The following is a 27,908-nucleotide window of genomic DNA, read 5'->3' as shown; positions in this document are numbered from 1 at the left end:
CCAGTTCTAAATGAAGGTTTGGCTGGTGTTGTGACTCCCTCCTCTGGGGTTCCTGGACCTGCATTCCCTGCCTGTGATCCTTCAAATTATCTGTCTCGCTAGCTTGCTTTTGCTCTGAAATAAAATGTATAATTTTCTTCAGGGAGTTATTTTAATTTTTTCTCCATGCTGAGTAAAACTATTGGGCGATCGCTGAAGCAAGGAAAATCACTGTTGTCTCCTGATGGGTAGCAGTTAACTAAGAAAGAGGACGCGGCGCTTGCTCCCCAGTCCCTGTCTGGCCAGTGGGGCCCTCCTTAGCTGCCTGGACTCAGGGTCACTCAGGGGAGTGGGAGATGTAGCTCTCAATAGAATCTCACGGGACCTGTAAGGATTGAAAGTCAAAGACTTCCTCCTTCCATGTGGTTATCCTTGTTCTACTTGAAAGAACCAAAGTCCCTTTTCACTTTCTTATCCCTCTAGGCCTGCATAGATTCAGCTGCTGTCTGCTCAAGTCAGTTCCAGACTCTCCTTTTGCTCAGCTTTCTGTCAAGGTGGCCTTGGGCCTTCTCTCCTCCTAACACACAATCTCTCTATTTCTTTGTTTCCCAGATTAAAATATTCAAAGCTTCCATCTCTCTTCCTTTACTCCTTCCTCTGCTTGCTTGGGGAGGGGATTTGGCAAACAAGGCCAAGGATTCTCTGCCTCCCTACATCCCCCTCACCAGCCTCAGGGCTAGGGACCAGGGCATCTTGTCAGCTATAGACAACATCTAAATGTTTGACTTTTGCTTCTCTCTGGAGAGTTGCGTGGAGGTGAGGGGGATGCATATGAGTCCCAAACGGAGACCACAGATCACTTCTCTCCCCTGCCCCCTCCCTTCTCCCTGGAGCCCAACCCTTCTGGCAGCAAGAAAAAAAAAAGGGGAAGAAGCATGACTTACCTTCCCGAGGGAGTGGGGAGGGGGGGCACGGGCCCATTCTGAGGAATAAGAGGAGAGAGGAGAAAAAAAAAGGAGGAAAAAAAAAAATCACGCGACCACGGAAGGCGACAGGTCCTTATGAAAATAAGTCAGTAAATAAGTAAGTAAATAAATAAATAAGGACCCACCCTCCCCCCCCCCCCCCCCCCACCATGCAAGGGGGTGCGGGGTTGGGGAAAGGGAGGAAGCAAAGAAGGCTTTTTAAGTGTAAGTGAGCATTCGAGAAATAACGCATGGCTTCTATGTGAATTTAGGAGTTTGAAACTTTTGGAGGTTATTTATGTGAATGGCCCGAAGGCAGGCCCGTGAGTGGCTCTTGGGGGACCACGTGATGTCATTAAACCAAGTTTTATGGTGTAGGGAGAGCTGACAAACCCACAATATATTTACATCATATATAATCTTAACTGTCCAGCAACGCAGCTGCTGGTGAGGTTTAATGCTAGGACAGAGAGCCAGGCAGTTAGAGGGGATTACGGCGGCTGGGGATGATGTTAAGAGAGGTTACATCTTCGCAAATGAATCCCAGGCGAACGCTGTAAGTTAATTCTCATTCTCTCTCTCTCTCTCTCTCTCTCTCTCTCTCTCTCTCTCTCTCTCTCCCCTTATTCTCTCCTTCCCTCTTTCCCCTCTTTCTCCGTTTTACCCCCAAAATTCCCCTAACTAGTTATGAACACAATTAAAGGGAGATAAAAGGGAAGAGATCCCCTGAAAAGGAGAGAAAAGGAAGACTGGGTTTGGGGATGGTTAAGAAGAGCTGTTGTACTTGCAGAGTTACAGGATAAGGCTAGGGTGGGGGTGGAGGGGAAGCTAAGTTCTTTGATCTCCCTCTACCTCATTCTTATGAGGGATTTCAGGAAGAGAAGACATACTTCAGTAAATTTATCTACCTTACCTAACCTTCCCAGTCTGGGAAGATTGAAAAGCCTAGATGGAGACAGAGTTGTGTTGGCTGCTTGTTGGAATCTTTATATTCTAAGTGCAAACTTTCCTCTTCTCCCCCCATTCCTTTTTACTCCTCCCCCTATCCACTTTCCCCACCCTGGCCCTTGATTATAATTAGTTGGTTTCAAAACTTTGCTGTATTAGATTATCTTGAAGACAGAGCACTGGTTGGATTGAGAGGGAGGCAAGAAGAAAGAATGGGAGATTATATGCTTTTTCCTTTCCCTGGTAGATCTGAGTACCCTATGAGTGTTTTTTTCTCCATCTTTGAGGGGACTTCTGAGCTCTCAGGATGAGCTAAGGAAAAGGAAGTAGAATGGTCCCAAGATTCAGGAAAACAACTCTAAACTCCACTCATCCTTCCCTCTGTATTCTTTAGGCCAAACTAGGAGTTAAGGTGGAAGAGGAAGGAGCTGTCTTCTTTCAGAATTCAATGTCATGATAGACTCTGAGGGAAGAAGGATGCATTCCCAGCTATTCTCTCAAGTTATCTAATATATTCTCCCTTCCCTTCTTAGCTTTTAGTGTGGTCAGGTCCCAGGAGTTTGAGGAAATTAGGATAGTTCAATGGAAGGTTTTGTTTTGTTTTGTTTCCTGTGAGTCCTGTGAATCTAGAAGGAATGGATTTGAGCAGGGAGAAAGAATCCTCTGCCAGGAACACCCTGCTCTGATAAATAGGTAGTTCAAAAATAATAGTTTCTAGCACTTGGAGTTCTGACGTTGTTGTGCCCTAAAATCTGACTTACTGGAGGAGGTGAAAGAAAAAAGTGTACAAGTTTGGGTATTGGAGGCACGTGTCCCCACACACCTGAGAGCACATGCTCTCCCCTCCCCCATTATGCGTCATGATATGTTACGTAGCAAAAGCGTGCACACGTGGAGTCTAGGTGAGTTTATGCTCTGGAGGAGTCTCCATCCCAGAGGGATTGGAGTAAGTTGTAAGTGCTCATAAATTTAAAAAAAAAAAAAAAAAAAAAAAAAAGACTTTCCCCAAATGGACCAGGAGAACAAGTAACCAGAAGGAGAAGGGAAAGGGAAGTAAAAGGGGAGAGACATGACATCAACCTACTTGAGGACAAGGGATAGGATACCTGGATCGCGAAAGCAGTGTTGAAGGTGGAGGGGATGCCAGAAGGGACTGTGTACTAGTGCAGACTCAGAGCAAACCAAAAGCTTGAAGTGGGAGAGGGAAATAGATAGTGACCCAGAGAGACAAAAGCAGTAACCCAGGGAGAGTAAACAAGAGAATAGAGACATAGGCAGGAAAAAAAAGCCAAAGGCAGAGAGATAGAGTCAAAGGGAATTATTTGGGGAATCACTCTGGCTATCAGTCTTAAGTCCATTTCTACAGCAAATGGGTGCGACAGGAATGTCTATTTTAAGAATTCTTACTCTCTGCTTCATCCCCACCACACTGCTCTAGTTTATCACTAAGTCAACGAAAGTTCCAAATACTCCCTCTTTCCTTCAGTTGGAAGGTTAGGAAACTCAGCCTCTCTTACCCTCAGATTGGGATCTCCAGGTTAATTATCAGGCAATCATTTCTTCGACGTGACTCCTTGGCTAAATTTGCTATCAATAACTGTTTATTGGTGATCATTTATACACTTATTAATCATTTTTCACTCCTTTCCCTTTTTGTTTCCTTCCTCACCTCTCAGTATACGTCTTCTTCTCCCATTCATTCCTCTAACTCCATCTTTGGGGGGATTTTCCAAAACTCGAAGCGGGAGGTCCAGGTCTCTCGGGAGCGCTGGGCTAGAACCGGTGCTTTGGGTGTGTTACCCATCACTTCCCCCTCCCCCGACCTGCTCTGAATTTGTTGCCTGTCCCCGCGTCTCTGACGGAAGGGACCCCTGACTTTCTGAGGAAAGGGTAGGGCCGGGAGCTCTGGGAGTAAGGCAAACATGGGCACACGAGCATCAGTGCCAACAGCCATACATGGCATCCAAGCACGTCCACGTGTGGTGTGTTTCACCCACAAAGTCGAGCGAAGGTTCTTTTCTGCCTCCCTCGGGCTCCTCCCCTCTTACCTGCGCTCAGCATCCCGTTTGACTTCCCTGCCCCCACTCCTTCCCTCCCGCCCTTTGTATTGGTCAGTTTTCACTGTTTTAGTCCCTTTCACCGGGGAAACAGGGACGAGCTAATCGGGGCTGTTTCTTGCTCTTTCTACCGCCCCGAGCCACCTGTGCATGAACTTGGCTCCTTTCTATAGAGGAGGAGGGGCGTTAAATCGCTCTGGTCCTTTCATCAGGTGCCAAGGTATCCTCAATGCAGCAGGAGGGAATGCTTGTATTTTTGTTCCTAGGTCTCTAACCCAAGAAGAGGTCAAGCAACCAATCAGGCATGCGCTGAGCAGGGTCACATGCCCCCCCGTCAGCCAATCAACAAAAAGTCCTTGGGTCTCTTTCTCTGTTCCCTCCTCTCCCCCCATGTCTTTCCATAGTCCCCCACACTCGCCCCCCCCCCCCACTTTAATCTACCCTCACCAATGGGCAACCCTGGGAGCCATATTACTCCGTGGATGATGCTGCCTTCCTTTGTGACTCTCTCCCTCATTTGCCCTCATACCATCTTAGGGAGCACTGAGCTCGATTTTGAGAACTAAGGGTCTCTGATCCAAATCAGAATTCTCAAAGGTTATTGAGGCTAAAGGGTGGGTGGGAAGGAATTGTCTGAATGATTTCTAGTGTGGATCTTGCCCCTTTGTGTTGGACTGGGAGCTTTCTTTCATGGATTCCATTTTACAAGCAAGAATGGGTCTGAAACCTTCCATTTTCTTAATCTAAATGCAGACTTGTCAAAGAATAATCTCACAAATGTTAAGTTTCCCTCAAGTTTTCACTTTTGTCAATGACCCAGGATAAAAGCTAGTTTTGTTCGATGTGGGGATAGTGAGGATAAAGAGATACCTGGCTTTTTAAGTAAGACTCTGATGGCCTTTTTGGTCAGGTGTCCTCAAAAATGAGGCAAGGGTTTGTGGTAGAAATGAGTAAGACTCAGAGTGTGGAAATAAATGTTTAAAGAGAAAAAGAGAGGGGGTTGTAAAGGTGGAATATGGTGAGTCTTTTGGGGATAGAATTAATTAATTAATTGGAAATAGGGGAAAACAGGCCAGAAAGTCCAGAAAGGGGCAATAGCCAAATGGATATTCCATAAAGTTCCTGATGTAAATCATCTATCTGTTTGAATTGTTAATTCTTCCCACCTTTTCTCTTTAAAAAACGATTTGATTTAAGGTTAATTTATCCAGAAAAGAATGACATCAATATAAATCAATATAATCAATATAAATCAATATAAAAGAGAATATGTGTATTTGTGTATGTGTGTACAAGTCTAACAGGATGCATATGCATTGTATAGAGACTATCTCTGCATATCAGTGTGAATGATGGTGCAATTAATGTGTAGTGTGTGGGATGTGAGTGCACCATTTAAGTATCTATATATTTAACTAGAGTTGTATGTGTGAGAGAATCTATGAGAGAAAGGAAAGTGAATGACTCAGTCTGCAAAATACCTGTCTTGTAATCAAAAAACGAGGGGGATACAGAGAGGTTCTTCTTTGCCTCAGAATTTAAACTGCATTTCTCAGAATTATGTTACAGGAACATTCCCCCTTCTTCGACTCCCATGGAGGCCACCAGTAAAGGAAAACCATCCCTTTCTCCTTTGCTTCTAACCCCTTATTTCCCACCGCTTCCCACTTTAGATATAAAAGTTCAAGGGAAACTGTCTCTCTTCCCTCTGGAAGGAATTCTCTCCCCTTCTTAAAGTTGGACTCTGTAAGAGGGAGGATTCCTAATTGAGTAAATGGAGAGAAAGTTGGAGTGTCCATTGTTCCATTCCTTGGCTTGTTCCCTGTATTTATTTGCTTTTCTAAGAAGGGGGATGGGGAAGACAAATACCCACATGGCCAGGACCTCTGAGGTCAGGTAAAAAGATTAGGTGAAAAAAAAAAGGGAAAAAAGGAGGAGGGAAGGTAAAAGGAGAAATTGAATCTTTAATCCAAAACCTATCCTCTGCAGATCCTTTAATTACCCACACAAACTCCCCTCTTTACTATTAAGTGGTTTTATTTGAGGGAGGGGCTGAGGGAGGAGGTTTGTAAGGTACTGGATTCTCACTATCTAGCATCACCAAATTGAATTTGGGGTAGCCAAATCTGTGAGAGGTGCGGGTGGAAGAAGAGTACAGTAAATCATGTTGATCTTGTCACAGGGAAATGTTTTATCTGGAGAATTTCAATCCAGTAAAGATAGGCTCTGGAGATTGTTTAAGTTAAACCAACTTTCACTCTCCAACAGGATTAGTAGGTTTGAAGGGAGAGGGGTACAGATGAGATTTTTGTTTGTTTGAAGGCTTTCGTTTATAGATTTTTGTTATACCTGCATAGACATCTTTCTTCAAGAGAAAGGCTCTAAATTCAACACTTTGGTTATATTGGATGGTAGGGGGGGAAATCTAATTTTGAAAAGAGGATATCGAGGGATTTCTTGAGAAAGTTTTGTTGAGATGTCAAGGAAAGAAAATTGGACGGAAAGGAGATAACCTTCTCTAGTACCCCTGTTCTTCCTCTTTCTTATGGAGCCTATTTATATGTCAGGAATGTCTGCTCAAGAGTTTTCCTTTTTGCCCATGTTCCCTGTTCTTCCTTTTTCTTATGGAGCTTATCTATATGTTAGGAATGCCTGTTCAGGAGTTTTCCTTTATGCCAATGGCAAAGGTCTGGGAAGGTCTTCATCATTTGGGGGAAGACTGTTCGAAATAGAGTAGAAAGTGAGGAACACGCTGAAAGGTGAAATAAATCTTTGCCCAAGTGCTTCCCTATTCCTTCAGGGATCCAGCTCTTCCTTTTCCCAAAGTACCCTGGGGAATGGAGAAAGAAACTCAGTCAAAAAAAAAAAGTACATAATATAGTGGAAAGATTTGGAATCGAAGGATATACATTCAAATCCTAGTTGTGCAACTATATGTCCTAATATACATTTGCTCCCTCTGAGCCTCAGTTTCCTCACTCATAAATTAAAAATGATTGGATTAGATTATCTCCCAAAGCTATTCAGAATGTGCATCTACTGTATTGCAAAACATGATAGATTAACATATTGCCCAATGTATACTAGAGGGGTTTGGAGCTGCTCTGCACTGCTGCTGTCCCAAGATCCTTTTTTTTTTTTTTACAGCATCCATATACCCTGGGAAGAACTCCATTCCAGGCTCAACATCTGATTTAGAACATACTTTAGGAATTTCAGGATAAGGAATCCCAGGTGTAACTGCAGATATCAAACATAACATCTGGTCTGTAATGTAATATATTGCATACAATATTAGTGTATTCCTGTGTGTAAGGGGATGTGTTTATTTATACTCCAGCTCCCAGATGAGTAGAGATATTCCCAGCAAGTAGCACTATATGTTCACATAAAAATGGGTGCATATATCATATATAACTATAAATCTCTTTGTAGCACCAAATTTGTGGTTGGGTTTATAAGTTTGAGCAGGTTTGTGTCTATAGATTTGTGTAGGTATCAAAGATTCTAGTTCCTTCAATGGGCAGAAACTTAAGCATTCTCCCCACCCCCCAATCATTTAAACCAGCCTTCTTTTCCCACCTCCTTTCTCTTTCCCTTCTTACCTATCCCCATCTCCCTGGCAATTCTCAGTCCTTCCTAATTTTGTGCCTGAGAAATCCAAACCTATCTAGCAGACTCCAGTGGCAACAGATCCTTTCCCCTGAGTGACCTTTCATGTCTTATTTCTGTCCTGGCCAGGATTATAGTGGCTAAATTGGGTTAATGGCAAAAGGGAAAGCTCTATTTTCCTTTGCTCTCCTCTTCCTTCTCCTACCTATTGCTGGGAAACTGTCTCATTGGAATATCTGTCATTTAAATCCTCTTGGACTTCTTAATTATACAGACATTGGAGAAAAACTTTTTCAGTAAGTACTTAAAAAAAGAAGAACAAGAGGTAATTTTTTAACCAGTTGGAAAGTCAGGGATAAGGAAAGGGTGAGAAGGGTGACTTACTGTCTATACCGTTTTGAATTGGGCTTCCTTTCTTTTCCATTCTCCTGGTGAAGGAGTGCTTTGTGGGGGTTGGGGAGAGTTGGGGGAATGTGGTAGGGTGTAAGCTGAAGTTTTATTGAAGGCACTTTTCCGCCAGGAGGAGAGACAGGGTCATAAACGCCAAGAGGAGGTTGTTTTGATCTAGTCCCTTCCCAGGAAATGGCATCTGAAGCTTTGCTTTGTAAATGTTCCTCAGCCTGCTATCTAAATGGCATTTCACTCTCTAAGTCCCCATTATTGTCCCTCCCCACCAAGCTCACCCCCCAATAAAACCCAATTAAAGAGGAAACAAGAAGGAAACCCTGTGTTCTGATTCTCAACCCCCCCCCCCCCAGCACACCTAGACAGGAAGAGTTCTGTTTCTGTCTCTTGCCTATGTACCTCTGTGAGTGTCTGTCTCTGTCTCTCTTTGGGGGTCGTTTTGCCACTTTGTGGCCTACACGAGAGACATAAAATGGAAAACTAGAACAGTTTTGCATGTAATCTTCCATTCTCTCTTGGTCCCCAAATTGTCTACTCTTCTGTGGAGAAAGAAAAAAAAATGTTTCCCCCCCACTCAGAAGGAAGAGCTGCTCCAACTCTTTTATCTTTTTTTTTTTTTTTTTTTTTTGACTGTGTAGACCAGGATTTGTCTTGCCTTCCCCCTATCCCTTTACTTCCAAAAGACACAAAAACTCCATAGACATCAAGGAAATCTTCTCAAATAACACCAAACCTAACAGGGTGGCTGGATGGGAAAGCTATTGGTATTAGAAATCTGGGTGTACTGGGATGGACCAGGAGTAGGGTATGCACATCGGCAAGGTTTCCTTTTTCAAGAGACTTCTTGTCTCCGTATAACCCCTTCCTCCAAATATAAAATCACCCCCCCCCCAGATATAGGATTTCTGAGGTTTACATTAGAGCTTGTGTGATCAAAAAAGGAAAATCACTGTGGGGGTGAGAGGGGGAGGGGAAATGCAAGCTTCTAGCTGATTCAAGCTAGTGCTCTGGGGCTGTGGTGCAGAGTAATTAAGAGCTGTGTATGCGTGTGTGAGAGTGAACGAGACTGAGTGTATGTAGCCCTTTTTCCTAGGCGGTTTCGGGCTGTACACGCCTGATGTCTCCTCTCTGTGGAGCTGCCTCCAAACAAAATCATATTTTATACAAATGACCCCATTTCGTAATGTTAACGAGCCTTCCCCTCGTGACACCCGGAGCCCCCCGCTGCCTCTGAGTCTGCCTGAGGAGTCTCTGAGTCCCATGTCGGAAGAGCTTTTCCCTTGGTCTTGCGGTGAGGGGGTGGGAGTGGGGTAGGGGGTGGGGGAGAGAGAGAGAGAGAGAGAGAGAGAGAGAGAGAGAGAGAGAGAGAGGAAGGAGAGAGTGTAAGGGATAGAGCCAAATGCATCCCTCACCTGAGGCCTCAGTTTCACCTTCACCAGAGGCCATGCCATGCTTCCCTGTACCCCCACCCCCCGACTTGCCCTATATGGTATAAATGAGGATATATATATTTCTCCATTTCTGGGATCTTTGTATGTCGGTCAAACCCAGTGTCTCTTGCTTGGCTTGGAGATGTGTCTGCATTTGATACTTATAGATGTCAGAAACACATTAAGCTGGACATTAGTGTCCAGAGTAAAAAGTGCCTTTCTAGAGAGAGTTCGGTATATGTGGTTCTGTATTTAAAGATCCTCCTGGGGGTATACAATCAAAAACTATTTTACATACTTTCCTACTACAACTTTAAATGCATGTTGATGTATCTTTCACTAGGGGCTAGATATTTCTCTTTATTATACCTGAGTGTACATTATAGTCCTTTCTATAGTGGATGGGTATACAACTGGGTGCATATTTGTACATCTCATTAAATTCAAATCTATATTGATAGCCTTTTGCTAGTGTATGGATTGTGTATACACATTAATTTGCTGGTGTTATTTATTAACCTCCCTTTAGAAACTTAAATGGATATTTAGTAATCTAATGCATAAAACTGGTAGTTATAGATGTCTGTTTTGTTATGTGATTGGTTGGTTTCAAATGTTCTTCATTATACCTCTATTTGGACTTCTTCATAGGTTGACTGCATAATTGTGTATTTAGATTGACTTAGATATGATCCTTAACTAAACATAGATGCCTATTGGGGGGTGGCTATCTTTTTTCTTCTCTATTTTGGTTTCTGCTATGAAGGGGGGGAGAAGAGAAGTATTTTTCTGGAGTATTTACTCATTATACTAAATTGCTCCCTGGTCACTAAATGTGACCTAACCCAGTCTTTGCACTCTTGCCCTTCAACCTCCAGAATGAGTGCTGCAGCCCAAATGAGAAGAGGGGAATGGTTATATTTCCCCCCAGATACCTTCCCTTTCATCCTATTTTACTATTTATCCTTGGCCAGAGCTCTTATTTCACCCAATTGTCCTCTGAACCTAATCATTGGAGTCCTTCACCCTAGCTAGCTTTTTCTGAAAAGATGGAATGATGTGAGGGAAAATCCTGAGATGTGTAGTAAGATCTTAAAATTTTCTTCCTCCCTCCCCTCTCATCACTTTGTCCCCAAATCTAGTTTTGGACTCCTCCTGGGTATGCAGTGGGGTTACCCTTCTTTTTTTCTTGCCTCTGGATCTCAAAGTATTTGGAGAAGGGGTTCAAGGTGTGCACGAATCTACAAGCTTTTCATTGGTTGACCTTTAAAAAAGGGTACAACGTCTCCCCTTTGGGGCTTTCAATGCCCCCTTCCTCCTCACCAATTATGAAAGGTACCCAGAGCCCAATTAAACACCTTCCCTGCCCCAGCTCCCAGCAGCCCCGCTCTTATCGGCCTGAATTGATGCTCCAGCCGGCTCCTGTATATCATTTCCAAGATTTCTTCTGTCCAACTCCTCGGTTCCTTTGGCTTCCACGGGTTTGACTAATGATCGCTACACATGCCAACGTCTTCAGAATTCTAATAACCAAGAGCAGGCGAACTCTTATTTACCCTGCAACATTTCTGCTCTGGGAAGCGGGACTGGGACTGGGGGATTCAGTCTTAGGGGCGGGAAAGGGGAACAAGGTTGTAACTAAGTGAAGTTTCGCTCAAGTTTTTCTCCAGTCAAAAAACCAGGCGCCCCACCCCCAGCCCCCAGGGCTCGGGAAAAGAGCCTCATAAAAATACCAATAATAGTAACTAATGGCTGCGGTGTTGGAAGGGATCAGAGAATGAAAAGGACGTGAGGGAATAAGCGAGAAGCGTTTATTAGGTGTAAACAGATGAGAAATTAAACTGGAAAAATACGCTGATGGCCGATCAAATAGTTTTTCTGTAGGACGAAACTGAGAAAGTCAGCGCGGCAAAAGGTTATCTCCATTCCCTATTTTATATTCTTTCCCACCTTCCAAAATAATGCAGTTCTCTTCCACCCTGGATTTCTCCCCTCTTTAAATCCCCCTACCCATGGACTGGGTAGATTCAATGACTTCAGGTATTTGTTTCTGCTGGGGGAACACAGTTTCGTGGGATGGGGGGTGAGGGTGGGGGCCCCCAATGAAAGAAAGATCTCTATTCGGTTTTCCTGAGCAGGTACGAGTGCACCTTGAAGAGGTATGGGAAGGCATGCGGGGAGAGATGGGGAGGAGGGGAAATGAAAACCCAGATTACCATCTTTCTATTTTTTTCTGTACCCGCTCTTCAGTATTCTATCTACGACTGTATTTCTTTACACCTACGTCTTTTCATTATCCATAAATAATAGGGAGTGAACATTTATTGGGAAGCTGTTTTATCTTCTCTGCAGAGATGTGTGTCTGCATTTGTGTCTGCAGAGGTCATAGCTGGAGACCTTTTTACTCGAGACCCAACTCCAACGTGTTCTAATGTACACGCTGAACTGTATAGAACACAAGAGTAAACAATGTGTAGAAAATAACATACTTATGCCAACACTACAAAGGAAAAACCCATAAAGAGGTGTCTGTATAGATGTGTCTATTTCATCTCTATCCTTATAGGTGTCTAAAAATCAGAATGGATCTTCATACACAAATACATAAAATGTGTGTATCTCTAATCTCCAATACAGGCGCAAATAGAAATGTCTACATTTGCATATATTTTTGGATGACAGAATAACATAATATAAAACACAGTTGTAGTCAAACCTGGAAGGGAGTAGAGGGCTACTGTAACGAGAATACAATTTGGAATAATGTAGGATACCCAAAGAAAAGACAGAAGAGGGAATTTATTTTATTTTATTTTTGGACGCTAGAACAAGATGGAATAATTCGGGTAAAAGACAACGAATTGTATTGAGGGGAAAACATCAGAGTGTGGAAATAGGAGTGATGCTAAATAAATTAGATGATTCAGAGCAGAGACAAAAATACTAAAGTGAAATGGGGAAATCTAAGTAGAGACAGACTAAACTAAAAAAACATTTTTTTTTAAACATAAAGAATGAATCATCCCCAGTGTACTTCTGGCAAGGGTTCTTTCTGTTTCTAAGGTAGGGAGTTTTCGGGTTCAGAAAACGAGGGAGAGTGCATAAGAGGCAGATTTGAATTCTCTAGCTTGTAGGGTGAGAGGTGCGCACAGTCCAGGCAGAGACAGAAACAGGAAAGCTAGAGGGATTTCTATCAAGTTGATTAACCGATCACTATTGATTCATTTCCCCGCCTGGCCGGAGAAGACATAGGATGTCTTTTCTCAGAAGTCCGGCTTGCTTCAGGCCTTGGTCTCTACCATTCCTATCCCTTCCCCCTTGGTTTTTTTTTTTTGGGGGGGAGGAGGTTTGTTTTGTTTTTTTATTTTGGGGTTTTTTTGGTTTGCTTGGTTGGTTCTAGCGGGCCTGGGTCTTGGGAACTGGGGTACTGATCCCCGGAGACTACTGAGGGGAGATTGGTTTGTCACTGAAAGAACCTATCTATGATCTAAATCGAGCCGGAGCAACCTTATCTGGAGGTACTGGGGGAGGGGGTTGGGGTCTTAGCTCCCACTGAGAGAGCGCTTAGATTTGTTCATCTGTCCTTTCTGGAAAATGGGAAATATAGGGATTTGGGGATTAATTGGGGGTGGATAAAGGGGTTATAAAGGCTATAATGACATATTTTAAAAGGGGGACCCTAAGGCTGGGAGAGCTGGCCTAGGGGATCTGTTTACTTTCTCTTCGAAAGGAAGAAAAAACTGCTGCTTGAAATAGAGAAAAATGTTAAGGGAAAAACAGGGTGCTCTGACCTACCGATAGAAGAATGCTATTGTTATCATTATTACCATTAATAATAATGTTGATAGAGATGTAAGTTGGTTAGACTGGGGGTCATCTGTGAAGGAGATAGAATTGCAGAAAGCTTAGAGTACAATATATTATCCATTCTTCAGTTATATTTCTGCAGGAAGCCTAAGACTTTCCCCACCAACTTTTCTATTTTTTAATTTTAGAGGAAGCTTAAGGAATCTCCTTTCTCCTGATGAAACCTAATGCAGAAACCAGTCCCCTCCTCAGATCCCATTCATTTATCTGGGCCCCCTCTGCATCAGTCTTATTGAGCCTACTAAATTTCACCTTTTCCTGGGCTTCAAGGCTTCCCCAGGAGAATGCAGTGATGGCTAAGAAAAGGCAAAATCCAACAAATGGATAATCTCCTAGCCAATTCCCAGTCAGCAAGTCGCTGCAAGGAGTCATTTTGGCACTGAGGCCTTGAAAAGAAGCCGGTTTCCCTCCCTTCCAGCGCCTCCTTAAAACACTCCCTGTCCCCAGACCCTGTCGGTTTTTCCCTATCAGAAATGGGGCCAAAATTGATCCTGTTTCACAGTTTTTGCCATATTTAATGGTAGAAAAGAGTCTTCAGCGAGCTCGCTACATTTTTCTACTTAGCTGCAAGAGCCAGCAAAGGTTAGGAGCATCTGTACTAAGCTGTTCTAAAGCCAAGCTTTTTCTCAGGCTTTTAAAAGACACAAGAGCATTCCCACCCCCCCACCCCCCCACCCCCTTTAAAAAAGTAAAAGTCTTTCTCATTCCAAGAACGAAAGTTCGAGTTACAGACCTCCAGTAGCTTCAGCTTCCTCCTTCCAAGTGTCGGAGATTTTAAAAGTAAAAATAAAATTAAAAAAAAAAAAAAAAAGTAAGGGAGGGGGGTCAAGAGCAGAAGCTAAGGTTAAAAGGAGGGTGGAATTCAGTAGACCTTTATGGGGGGAGGGGACAAAGCTTGGGGGGGGGGGAAGGGGAAAAAGCAGAAATCAAAGCCCAAACCAACAATTTCTCCAGCATAAAAATGAAACATCAAATTCGTTAGCCCAGGGCCTTCATTTTTCCCTTTCCACATTATAACTAGTTATTGAACTCACTGGAAGATCTAAAGGCCATTTGCGAAGAGACAAATTTCAATGGAGTTTCCCCATCAATAACTCTATGGCAGTGACCTATTGGAACAAGTCAAACAACCGAGGTGAAATGCGGGTCACTCTGTCTAACCAATATTAAAATGCGTCCACTTTTTAAAAAGCCACTTTAAACGAGATTTGAAGAAAATTGAATTCCAGGGAAAGGAATGGGAAGGGGGGAACAATCCAGAAGAGGACCTTGTCCGTGATCTCCGAACAAACAAGAGGAATTCATCTTTAATATTTTAAAAGAGGGGAAATGAACGGGTCCATAATTGGTTTTTTTTTTTTTTTTTTGAGACTATAGGCGAGTGTGGGGGGTGGGGAAGGTTGAGCATTTTCTAGTGACATGTCCGGGTTATTAAAATCATTTTAGACCAATTCATTACTTTTACTGACAAGAGATTTAAGAAAAAATCAATTAAGCATTTGCATATTCCTTTGCATACATTAGTTCTGTCTGCCAGGCGTCATAAAGGAACAAAACCAGAAGGGGACCTCGCTTCAGTTTGGAGCTTTCAAGTTGTTTGGAGGGGGGGGGGGGGAGAAATTAAAATGGAATTAATTACATGTCATCTAGAAGTCAACTTATTTGGAAAGGAAAAAGAGGGAGGGCTGTGGAAGTCTCTTTTCTTTCAAAAAATCCTGCAGTTTGTGGGGTGGGGGAGGGGATGACCATGATCTTCTCTCCCATTCTTTTCCTCCAACCAAAAAAGACAAAAAAAAAAAAAAAAAAAAAAAATCTTGAAATCCAAATTGAAATACACTCCCTACCCTCACATATACACACTTTCTCCCCTGGAAAAGGAGGGAATGGGGCAAGTCTAAAGATTGAGATTTTTAAAAGCATCACAAAGTCTCAAGAGCTACTTATGTTCTCGGCCGCAGATTGTTAATGGGAGGGGGGAGAGAATATAGGTTATCCAACGGTCAATATGGTAATGCCGGACACAATAACGCCACACACACAATGAACACTTATTTTTCTTCAGTACTGTCAGAAGGGAAGCGCTTTGTACTGAAACATGTTTCCGAAAAGAGAAACCAGATCTAGACGTAGAGAAAGGCGACGGAGACGGGGATTGGGGGTGATACAGACTAAATGCAAGGGGAAATGCAGCAAATATAAAAATAAAATTAGGAAATAGTACGATGCGTTCATGTATGGCTGGAGTGAGAGATAACTGGTTAGCACAAGGCAAGGGGGAGGAGGATGAATCTAGCTGGCCATGGGGGTAAGAAGACAGAGGGGGGGAATACAAAAGGATTGAGGAGGTTAGTATAGAAGTGTTTTTCACACGCCTTGGAAACCCCAGTGGCTCCTCTATGCAAACAGGAAATCTATGGAAGGGAACAAGTTAGAATATATAGAATATTCTATAGGTAAAATATGTATGATCATTAGAAGTGAAGGACAGAGATATGTGCTTTCTCACAAATAATTTTGGAAGGATAGGGAAAGTGTGTGTGGATCTATTTAAATACACACACATATACAAAAGTCCTATGGATGTCCAAGTGTATGTGTATAAGCACATAGATTCCTTTTCACATCCAAAAATTCAATGAGATGTACAAATATGGCATTAAATCCCCGTGTGTGTGCATCTTTATGGCACACATGCTGGCATTTAGCATTATGCTTGTGTGTATATTGTTAGCTAACAAGGTAGTTAATATTAGCTAAATGCAGAGTTAAATTCAATCCCTGGCTCTGTGTTCAGGGTAGTCTCTATAATGCAAACTTACCTGCATAAATAGAAAGCTTTGAGGTTGTGCATCTGAGTGGTCCGTATAGATAATGAATTCTGTTTATTGGAGGCTATAACAGAGGCTAATCTTTGGAAAAAGGAAGGAAAGTTTGGCGGGTAGAAGGCTGGGACTAGAAAAGGAGAGTGACAGAGATTCCTAAAGAATCTCTGCATTTGTGAAGAAGTTTCCTCACTGGGAAGCTGAATGAAATCACAGGTGAAGAGGAAAATATTTATACATACACATATATTTATATACACATACATAGATATATTATTCTGGATGCATACAAATTATCTGTATATGCAAAAAACCATATATCTATGTATGTTTGTTTGCGTGCATGTATGCATGTATCCAGAAGGCTGACAAAGATCAAGAGGCAGACTACCAGGCCTAGAAAGGAGATTCTAAATATTTGTGTATACTTTCGCCTTCACTTCTCAGTCCTACTTCGAATCTTCCTGACTTTTCAATGTCCCAGTGGAGAAAGCTGATTTCCAGATCACGATTCTCTGCTGTAACTTGGAATTACACTGCTTGCCTCCTCCTTTCCAAACTACTAGTTTTAAATCAATAGGATCTTCTTTTCCCCAATTAATTTACACTACCTCCCTATTCAGGCTTAAGCAGCTCAAATCAACCTCCTGCTCACTCCCACCAGTAAGTACCTCCAGCTAGTTTTCAACCAAGTTTGGAAACTCAGGCTCTAATTTCCCTAATGGATTATTCAATGTTCCAGGGGATTCAAACATCCTACCCCAATCCCATTGAGGGTGTGTATGTGTGCACAAGAAAGGTGCTTTCTCTCTCCATCAGGGAGAAGGAATGTGCCCTTTTCCAGGAAGGTGTATATATACACACACTACACCCAAGTATAACCAAAGTTCCTTTTCTATAGTATACACAGCTTTCCTGCTGAAGAATATAGATTTAGTTGTGGTGGGGCAGTTTGGTAGAGATAGATTACAAAACTCCTAAATTTGAAGTCCTAGACTAGACTAAGAAGAAATAAAAAGAGGAAAATTGGAATGGTTAGCACTTTAAAGAAAGAATAAACTTGGCAATCAAGAACATAGCAGTGGATAGCTGCAATTCAGATTTAATTTGCTCTCTTCTTATTCTCTCCTCTCTCCTCCCCTTTTCTCTCTCAATCTCTTGATGAGAGGGAGGGGGCTTAATTTGGGGGGAAGAGGAGACCTTTCACCCTCCCCCCACCCAAGTTCTAGAAACAGAAAGGATGAGCCCTGAGTCTTTCTGCTCTAGCCTTTTCCTCTCTTTCAGCTCCTCTCTTCTTTTTCTCCTTCCCATTCCCTTAATTGCAGATGTTCTAATTAAACCCTCAAATAGTTGTTATGCTGTTTTAAAAGGTAGTAATTCAAGTGTCAACCAGGCCGGGAGGGGAGGGGAGGCAGCGGTAGTGGCGGTGGCAGCGCAGGGTGGCGAATTAAAGGTAGATTGACTAATCACGGCGGCGATCATAATAAAATCAGAGGGGGAAAAAAAATCACATTATGACTTTTCGTGGAAAGAAGGGAGCAGGCAGCGGCCGCCAGCAGCACGCCTACTCCGACACAAAGAGCCTCGGCGATTCCCCTAGACTGATTTATGACGTTTTACAGCCCTATAAAAGCTGCAGCGACGAGGCAAACGCTCCTACCACCGCTGGCAGATTTAGTCTAATAAATAAAACATAAACAGTTAACTTTATGTGTCACTTTTATTGTTATCAAGTAAAATATAGCTGGGCCCGGCAAGCTATGATTTTAAACTATAATTGTTATCAAGTACAACAAGGGGATCCGGCTCCCTCCCTTCCCCTCTCTTCTCCTCTTCCCTTCCCTGGCCCCTGCCCCCTCCCCCCTCAAGTAAACTATGACTTATCCAGGGGCAGTTAATTGTAATCGATGTCAAGAAGTGGCTTCTTTAGCTCTGGCAAGGGTATGTTGTATTGGGCCCTCGTTTCTCCCTCCTTGGTGAGGTTTCCACTTATCTCTCCGTTCTGCCGGGAGAGTCTAACTTGGGGGAGAGAATGTGACTGGATAAGGACATCAGCAGGAGTATATTAAGGTCCTTCTCCCGGCTCCCAATACCTGTCTTCCTTCTTATCCCTTCCCTTCTCCCTACAGGCCCAGACAAGTTATAACTTAGTCTTGGAGGAACAGAATCTTCACCTGTCCCTGTTTTCCAATACACTCTCCAAAGGAACCCATTTCTCTACCCCTCCTCTACTCCAAAACTCTGGCTGCTGGGAGGACAGGGGGAAGTTTCGCTCTTGTGACTCAGCCTTAAGCTAAGGGTGTTCTGGGATGTTTGTGGAAGTGTGTTTACACAGTCGTAGCATAGATATTGCCTCACACCTAACAGTCAGGTTTACACATAAAACAACACACACAGTGAGCAGGGACAAGCTATTCTATCACATCAAAAGTTACTTATCTCTACTTATAGAGATACCCTACATCTACTGGGTAATAGCTATGGACATAGGTCAGCAATGGAGATATGGTCAATATTGATAGAGTTCTGTAAATGTTATCAGTTTTTTTTTTCCTTCCAAAATCCCAGATGCAGTCCTTTTAGAGGATTTATTTTCAAGAATTGGAAAGCCAAGGTAGGTAGGACACTGGAAAAGTCCCAGCAGTGAGAATGTAAAGGAGAAGTTCTGGTTCTAGGGGGGAGAGGCTGAAAGAATGGCAAATCGAAGAGGAAGAGTTCTGAATTCTGCCTTTTCCCAAAGACATAGCATCTCTCTCCAACCAAGTTAAGGGCATCCAGACCTTCAGGCATGACAGTCATTTGCATACAGCCAGCTCTACCTGTCAGGTAAAATTCTTTAGCTCACCTTCTCTCCCAACAGTCGGAGGAGAAGTTGGGGGGGGGGGGGAGAGTGGGAAGGGGAAGTTTGGGAGAGTGTGTTTTAAAAGCGGGGCAGAAAAGGGAATAAGTTCTGATCTTCTTAGACTTGTGGTACACCAGCGTCTTGCTCAGCTTGGTGCCCTCTCCCAACCCATGCTCTTGCTCCAACTTCACTCCTCATTGGTTCTCGATCTAGACAGACTGAAACATACAACCATTAATGGCTTCATTTGGGAAAAAACACACACAAACAAGGAAACACAACATGATTGGATTTGGGGGCTCTCCCACACAATCTTCCAACGCCCCAAATCAGATCCTACTTCTCTCTGAGTGGGACTGGGGGAGGGTACACTTGCCTTCTCAGGCTGGAGAAAACAAACTCACTGAGGGGTTGAGGGAAGACATCCTAGCTCCAGTCAGTCTGGGTCTAGTCTCCCCTTCACAAAGCCCCCCACTCACCCCCACACCACCACCACCAGGAAAAAAATTGGATACATTTTGAATAAAGCGATTCTGTTCCTTATCCGGGGACTAGGTTGCTTGGCGTGATTGGCCGGCGGAGTCACATGGTGAAAGTAACTTTACAGGGTCGCTAGCTAGTAGGAGGGCTTTATGGAGCAGAAAAACGACAAAGCGAGAAAAATTATTTTCCACTCCAGAAATTAATGATCATGAGCTCCTATTTGATGGACTCTAACTACATCGATCCGAAATTTCCTCCATGCGAGGAATATTCGCAAAATAGCTACATCCCTGAGCATAGTCCGGAATATTACGGCCGGACCAGGGAATCAGGATTTCAGCATCACCATCAAGAGCTGTACCCACCACCACCTCCACGGTCTAGCTATCCCGAGCGCCAATATAGCTGTACCAGTCTCCAGGGACCGGGCAATCCGAGAGGCCACGGGCCGGCTCAGGCGGGGCACCATCACCCCGAGAAATCGCAGCCGCTCTGCGAGCCAGCTCCTCTCTCCGGCTCCTCCACTTCCCCCTCCCCAGCCCCGCCAGCCTGCAGCCAGCCAGCCCCAGACCATCCCTCCAGCGCCGCATCCAAGCAGCCCATAGTGTATCCATGGATGAAAAAAATCCACGTTAGCACGGGTAGGCAACTTTGCTTTTTTGCTCTCCTCCTCCCTCCCCTCTTCCCCTACACTTCCCACCCTCCTCAGTCCCCCTCCGGCTCCCGTCCTCCTTTCTCTCCTTCCCCCTCTCTCTCTCTAGGAGCGTCTCTGGGTTAGCACAATTGAACTGGATTTACGAGCGAGAATGGGTAATTACATCCCCCATAAATTTTATGGCTTAGCTACTCTGGGCAGTCCGAGCCATGTGCTAGGATCTGTTATGTATGTGAGAAAACTCTGCTCGCTTTCTAAGGGCGCATAAATAATTCAGTGGCGTTACAATGAGGATTCCCCTCTTATTAGACTACAAAGTCTTCAGCGTCCCTCAAGTTCTTTATAACCCATTTAGTTCGATGACTTTATTATTTTCCCCCTCCTGCTCCTCCGAGCTGAGAAGGGGGTGGGGGTTGGGGGTCAGGAAAGCCTGCTGCCTCTGAACCCCCTATCTGCTTTTCCCCTCCCCCACCCCTCCCCCTAGTGAACCCCAATTATAATGGAGGGGAACCCAAGCGTTCGAGGACAGCCTACACCCGCCAGCAGGTCTTGGAATTAGAAAAAGAGTTTCATTACAACCGCTACCTGACCCGGAGGAGAAGGATCGAGATCGCCCATTCGCTGTGTCTCTCCGAGCGGCAGATCAAAATTTGGTTCCAAAACCGTCGGATGAAATGGAAGAAGGACCACCGACTCCCCAACACCAAAGTCAGATCCGCCCCACCAGCCGGAGCGGCGCCCAGCTCCCTGCCCGCAACCACCCCCGGCCCTACTGAAGACCATTCCCAAAGCTCAACACCACAGGAGCAGCGAGCAGAGGACATTACCAGGTTATAAAACATAAATCACATCCCTTCGCCCCCATACCCACTCCCCCACCCCCCACACACAAATTGACTCTTATTTATAGAATCTAATATATATATATATATATTTTGGTTCTTTCTTCTCCCCATCTCTAGTCCTTTGCTTATTCCAAACAGAAACAACAGATACATGGAAACAAGCCCCCCCCTCCCCTTCTCTCCCTTCCACTGTTAAGGACCCTTTTAAGCATGTGATGTTGTCTTAGCATGGTACCTGCGGGGCTTTTTTTAGGCCGTTTGGGGGTTTTATTTATTTTTTAAGAAAAAAAAGCAGCAAAAAAAAAAAAAAAAAGATATATATTGCAAGGTGCGATGGTCCAGTTCTGGTTAATTTTCAGGGGGAAAGAGGGAAGAAAAAGGAAAGAGACATTTTTAGGCCAATTCTTCTGTTTCTTCTTTTCCTTTTTTCCCCCTTAGGCCTTTTGCATTGAAAAATGCATCAGGGGAGGTGAGGGAGGGGGAAGTCATTTTAAGGAGAACAAAGCTATGAAGTTCTTTTGTATCATTGTGGGGGGGGTGGGAGGAGAAGGGGGGGAAAGGCAGCAGACAAAGCTAAATGCATCTCGGGAGCCTCTCCTAGCTGTTCAGTTTGAGGAGCCAAAAGAATATCAAAAAGAACTTTCAGTTCTGAGACAGAAACTCCAGACCTTAGGTAGATTTTTCACCCCCCTTGTGATCATTGTGGTTTTTGGACTGAATTTACTTGGTTATTGTAAAACTTGCAATAAAGAATTTTAGTGTTGATGTGAAGTGCCCCGTGATCAATAATAAACCAGTGAATGTGAATTAGTTTTACTTAATGTCTGATGGTTTCTTTTTTATTCCCTCTCTCCTCCAGTGGACTTGGGCTTCTGCTGGTAAAATCCCACCTTCTCCCTAGTTGCTTGCTAAGTTTACTCTAAGCAAACATATGAACCTTAACTCTCAACTCCAGTTTTCCAGTGTCCTTAGGACCAGGAAGGGAAAGGAAGTTGTGTGTGTGTGTGTGTGTTTGTGTATCTGTGTGAGAGAGAGAGAATGTGTTGTATGTGTTAATTCAACTAAAAGGTTTATGTGGAACATTAGGACTGAATTTTCTTTTCACCTCTTCTTAATCTGAGTTTTCAGAGAGGAAGATATCTTCTGGGGGTGGGAACAGAAGAGTTGGGAGGCAGAGGGTGTCTTATTTTCAGACAGCAAATGCCTCCACTTGGTCTCTCTCCTCCCTACCCTTGTCTTAGGTAGAGCTTGGTTTCATATAGGCAGACTTAGACTGGGATAGTGTCCTCAATTTTTGCTTTATTTTGCTTTTAAATGAGACCTGTAACTTTGAGAATGGAGAACTTCCAGTAAAGGACTCGTAACAATGCAGATAAAGCCTTAGAGCATTGCTTGGGGACAAGTGATTTACCCAGGTTCACTCAGTTTGTATCTGGGGCATGTATCTAAACTCAGTATATCTCTAAATTCAGTTCTTTCTGAATCCAAAGCATTTACTGTGCAATTCTGCCTCACATCTCTCATAGGGTTATTTTGTGATTTGAAGGGGGCATAAAGGAGATGTGCCTCCAACAATCCCACACCTAAAAAGTCATTTTAAAGGCAGTCTAAAGGAAACTTCAGACTTTTTCTGTTTGTTTAGACTAAGAATGGAGGGGGAAGGGGAAAGACAGAGGTTCAAGAGGGCTTCCTTCCATGGGTAGGCCTCAAAGCCTTGTGTTGGACAGTAATGGAAACCCCCCTCCCCAACTCCTCTCACAGACCAGCCAGGTGTGGGGTAAAGGCCCACAGAGAGAAAGATCTCATTGCTCTCTTCTGCCCCACACCAATCTAGACCATGGCAGGCTTGTGGGAGAAAAATGAGCAGTTTTCTGTTGATAATAAAATTAGAAATTCAAGAAGAAATGTATAAAAAATAAATAAACATTTTCCCCTCCCTATCATATGGATAATTTTAACCAGTAATTTTTAGTATTGTAGACTAGGCCCAAGTAACCTCCAAGCACATATTTTATTTGCTTATTGGAAGAACAGTATCTGAATTTATTTGGTTGTTGTGACAATTATCTTCCATAAAACTCACAGACCTTTCCTTGCCAGGAAAACTGTTGAAATTTTAGGACATTAAGGGATCTCAGAAGCTTTATTCTTTTAAAAAGGGAAGGAGAAAATCATTCTGATTTGGCTTACATCAAAATCTTGCTCTCCTTTACCATATCTTAGGATGAAAGGTGACAGGACTAGATAAAGGCCTTCCTGAATAGAGAAATCAAGTTGCAGAGGAATATATGTGTGTGGTTGTTGTGGTTTTTTCCCCCGTCTCCCCTCCTCTCTCGAATCCACTTGCTGGTAGGGTGGTTGTTGAGATGTAGGTTGGGTGAGCAGAATGGTCCTGCAGGCCTCTTTTTCTCCACCCTTGATCATACTCTAGAGATGGCAAAATTGCCTCTTTCATCCAGCTCCAGGAGTGCAGACTAATAATTATTCTAAGTTATTTTTATGTAATCAAGTGAATTTGCAACCAAATCACAGCTGAAATCTCCATCATCTCGAGGCAATTGGTTTGGGGTCAGAAGGGGATAAGATTTGCATGTTCCACAGGGCTAGGCAAGAGAACTTGTGTAGAGTGTATAGAAGTGCCTTTTAAAGCTTATAATAAAACTAAAGTGAAAAGTATGAGTGCAGGGGTGGTGGGAATAGAGAAATAGTATCCCTAAATCTATCCAGGAGAACATTATTCTTTGGGATATTTTTTTTTCTTTTTCTGAAAGTTAGAGAAAGGAGATTAAAAACCCCCACTACAATTCTCATTTCTGGCTTTGCCTGAACTTACTCAATGAAGATTGTTTCAGCACAGGGACCTCAGTTCCAAATGGGAGGAGATTTAAGGTCAAATAGGGACAGAAGTGGGGACATTTATTTTTTCTTTCACTCCTTTGATCTCTGTTTCCTCTTCGTCTTTTTCTCTCTGTTTGGATCAGAGGAGAAACATCATAGATTATAATAATAATAAATATTATTATCATCAATAATAATATCAATTATTTTAAGCTTATATCCAAAGTAGCTTTGGCTTCTGACACCATTTTTACTAGTTTTCCTGTCTTCTTGTTTCCAAATTTCCCCCTTTGCATTGAATATGACCAGCAGGAATCAGGCAGAGACTTTCCCGAAGGGATAGTAGGTAAAGGCATCGAGAATGGGGCTTGGAGCTCCAAGGCTGGCTCTTCCTCCTCCCCAGTGGAACTTTTTCATTCTGGTTGCCTTCCCGGTGAAGAGGAAAGCGGTGGGATTTTATTGAAGTTGGGTGGAGAAGAGGGGAAAGGCAAGGGGGAAAATGCAACTCAGGTTCACGGAGAGGACACATTTTCTCTGCCATCGCTTTTATATTCCACAGCTGCCCTGACCTCTCCCCCCTTCTCTGACCCTCTGGGCTCTGCACCATGTACCATCCCCGGGTCTCGAAGCTTTTGTAAGGTTGTGGATTTTTTTTCTCTCATAGTAATGGGGTGGGGTGGGGGGAGAGCCAAGTCGAGCTGAATGCATATTATTGCATTGTGTCTCTCTCGAATGGCTAAATAAAAAAGAAGATGTGGTTGAAGCGACGACCAATTCGTCCAAGGTCCTTCTCCAAGAGCCTGGTGATCCCAACAGGTCAAAAATTCGCTTGACATGTAAGTAGTTAGCATTTAGATTTGTTTGAGGGTGGGATGGAAGCAATATAAATACATTTTTCCCCTCCAAATTTCATCTCTACTCCAACGAAAGAGTGGAAGGATTAAGAGGGAAGAAGAGAAAGAGGGAATAGAGAAAGGAAGTGTCCGATCAATGTGGCAGAGCTCGAGCCACATCCCTTGTCCCCAGTGATAGAGAGAAGCATAATTCTCTGATGTTAAAAGTCATCAGGAAAATGTTGAGAGGAAGAGAAATAGAAAGAAGAGCCCTGGCTGGCTGCTTCCCTCCGGTTGCCTCTCGTACTCTTTTTAAGGATTTCCCTACCAAGCTTCTGTCTCCTTCTGTTTGGGCCAGCCTCCTTCCTAGAGGCGCTAGAACAGAAGGAAGCTAGAAAATCTTCCATTTCTTGAGAAAATAAAGGAGGGCAGGGGTGAATCAGAAGGGAGCTGGGGCCACCCATTCCAGGTACTCATTGCTTTCTGTTGCCTCCTTACAATTAAAGGAGAACTGAATATTTTGACTTGGATATGGTTTAATGAGAAGGTTATGTGTTCCTGGAATTGAAAGAGATTAAGGAAATCATGCTAGTGTAGGAGGAATTAGGTTCTCACATCTTCCCCCCCCCACACACACACACACAATTGCCTTTTCTGTCTTATTCAGAGAAAACCTTACATCCTGTCTCCCCAGTTTACCTTTCTCAGGTATTTCCTGATCTTCAGCAGCTTTCTTCCCCCATCCAACCCCATACCTTGGAGAGAGGTTAACTTTAATTAAAAACTGATTCTCCCCACTCAAGCTAAGGACTAGAGCCCTGTTACCCACATTTATCCCCTCTTACATGCACCACCCCCGACCACCAGAGCTAGAGAGGGGATATTTGTTAGCACTCTGAATGTCATTATCCACAGATACAATTTTATGAACTTCCTAATCTGTCGTCTTGATTTATCTGGATGGGCAGGGGCCCAAGCTAAACATTTGGGGTCTTTGGTGAAAGGAGAATTTCTTGCCAAACTATTCTCCTATTAGAATGAGTCCCATTTGAGTCTGATTCTATATCCTTTTTTCCCACTCATGCCCCAGTTTTTTCCCCCTATTTTCTCACCCTAAGTGAAGGCCCATGTCTCTGATTGCCTTGGACTCCCATTACTTTTTGGGGAGAATAAAATAGAGAAAGATGGTTGTGGCAAAAAACTGAAAGAATTGCTTTCTCTAAATCAATCTTCATTCTCTCTCTTTGACCCATTTCTACTTTGGATTGCCGTAAGGAGAGAAAGTCAAAAATCCCTACTTTATTGCCAGTCTTCTCCCACCACAGGAATCTCCCTCTAGGTTCATTCTCCCCCTTCCCCAACTTCCAGGCTGCTAGCTCCCTTAATTATCTCAACATCCCCAGTGGACCGACCAGCAAGCAGTTTCTTTCTAAGTCTTTTGATCTAGGCTTTTCTCCTCTCCTTTTCCAAACCGGCTTTAAGTTTCCCAGAAACAGACAGAACACCTCCCCTTCTGCATCTTATCAGTTCCCATTCTACTTCAATATCTCCTCTGTCAGACTATCATGATTTCATCTTGCTCCTTTCTGGCCCTCGATGGTGGTCCAAAAAGTTGATGGTTTAGAAAGAAGGGAGATGATGTAGTAAAATTCCTTTTAAAATCTTGTGGAAAGTGCATTGTAGGACACTGCAGAGAGGTTATAGGGTCAGATAGAAATGTGGGGAATAATCTTAATTCTCAATCGATGTTAGAAAATGCCCATGGTTGGGAGAACACTCTCTTGCTTTGTCCAGCCTGAAGTGGAGACCTAAATTAGGGGAATCAAGAAAAACAAAAACAAAAATTAAAAAACAACGGTATCCAATTCCCTCACTATCTCTGGCCTTCTGTTTAGCCTCTCTTTGTCCCAGGATAGGGAGAGGGAGAGAAGGATCTATTTTTGTTTGTAGTGGTAGAAATCTGAAAACCGCACCTGTAGGAGGCAGCTTCCCTTCTGCTCTTGGTTCCTTCTAAACGGTGGCTGATTTCTTGGGGGGAACCTTAGGAGGGAAAATATGATAGGATGTGGTCTCTTCCGATTAAATTAACATTGTACTACCTTCCTTAGGGGTATCCCATATTTCGTAAGATTGGAGTTTAAGGGGCCCAGAGCTAAGAAGGAAGCCTGGGGATTCTCCAAGCGCTTCAAGATGAGCCCTCTTCTTAGATTGCACAGGCTCCTCCTCCAAAGTTTCTGGGGCATCTACCTTCCATTCCAGTGTCTGCTGGGAGGGCTGCCTTTGCATTCTTCTGGGTCACGACCCCAGCTTTGGACAGCAGGACAATAGCGAGTTGAGCAGGGGCAGCCGAGGTGGGTGAGCGGGAACAGGCGCCTAGAGCAGGTTCGTTGAGTGGTGAATTCCATTGCCTGTGAATCCCATTGCATTCAGCCCTGGGGTTGAGCCTTCTGGAACTCCTTGTACTCTTCTCTGATGCTTAAAAATACTACCTCCATGTCCATCCCCCCCCCAAAACATGGAATAGGCCCTTTATCTGCAGTCTCCCCATCTATATATTGCGATTTTTCCCCCCCTTATATAAAGGATGACTATCAGAGTGGCTGTCAGTTGAGCTTTCTCCCTAGAGCAGAGCCTGAAGAGAAAGTTCGATTGTGGATTATAGGAATCCCTGGATCCCCTTGACCATAGGTTATACCTAATATAAAGGGACAGAAGAGAAGGGGAGTCTGGATAAATCAGGACACCAGATAAAGCATTTTCTTGATCTGGTTTATATTAGTCATAAAAGAAGCTGAGAATGAATTATCCAGATAATTACCTCAACCTTCCTGAGTGGCCAAGGATTTTGTCAGGAAAATGGGACTGAGACTAGAATTCTTTTGTTTGAACAGCAAAACAAAAATTAAAACTAACTAAAGCAAATATAGGGAAAGCATGATAGATTTGTGTTGAGGTGGGGGACCAGAGTGGAAGGGGATGCTATCATTTAGGGGAGACCTCCCCAAATAGCCTTTCTCTTTGGAAGGGATTTGATTGAGGGAACCTTTCTTTTGCCCTATCAACCATCACCCATGTCAAAGTAATAGCCCCACCTTATTTCAGTCTTTTTGGCCTCTTTTCTAACTTGTGAATCAGATCAGCCCAGCCTGGATGGAACTTAGTGTCGACTCCCCAGTCAGTCTAAAAAGCCTGGTGTCTGAGCTAGAGGAAAAAAAAAATGTAGGTGTGATCTGGAGAGTTACAAATCAACAGTTGCATTTGGGAACTAGGAAATTGGAGGGGATCTATAGTATTTTGAATTTTGGCAGAGGGAAGGGTAAGCTATGA

At 43.5% G+C, this 27,908-nt stretch overlaps 1 protein-coding gene across 2 annotated transcripts; it reads left to right on the top strand.

Annotated features, from left to right (window-relative positions):
• The first annotated feature begins 1,100 nt into the window (after nt 1–1,100).
• Nucleotides 1,101–27,908, top strand: HOXC4 (homeobox C4). 2 transcript variants are annotated; one of them, XM_031937737.1, is made up of 3 exons: nt 1,101–1,500; nt 18,654–20,051; nt 20,550–27,908. In XM_031937737.1, the coding sequence occupies exons 2-3, from the start codon at nt 19,613–19,615 to the stop codon at nt 20,900–20,902; spliced, it is 792 nt and encodes a 263-aa protein (XP_031793597.1). In that variant the 5' UTR covers nt 1,101–1,500; nt 18,654–19,612; the 3' UTR covers nt 20,903–27,908. The 2 variants fall into 2 exon arrangements, with proteins under 2 accessions (XP_031793597.1, XP_031793598.1); XM_031937738.1 differs by lacking the exon at nt 1,101–1,500 and having other exon boundaries at nt 14,635–20,051.

Source organism: Sarcophilus harrisii, chromosome 5 (assembly GCF_902635505.1).
Source record: "Sarcophilus harrisii chromosome 5, mSarHar1.11, whole genome shotgun sequence".
Classification (NCBI taxonomy): domain Eukaryota; kingdom Metazoa; phylum Chordata; class Mammalia; order Dasyuromorphia; family Dasyuridae; genus Sarcophilus; species Sarcophilus harrisii.
Note: the sequence above shows the minus strand (reverse complement) of the source record. Positions and strands in the feature narration are given on the sequence as shown.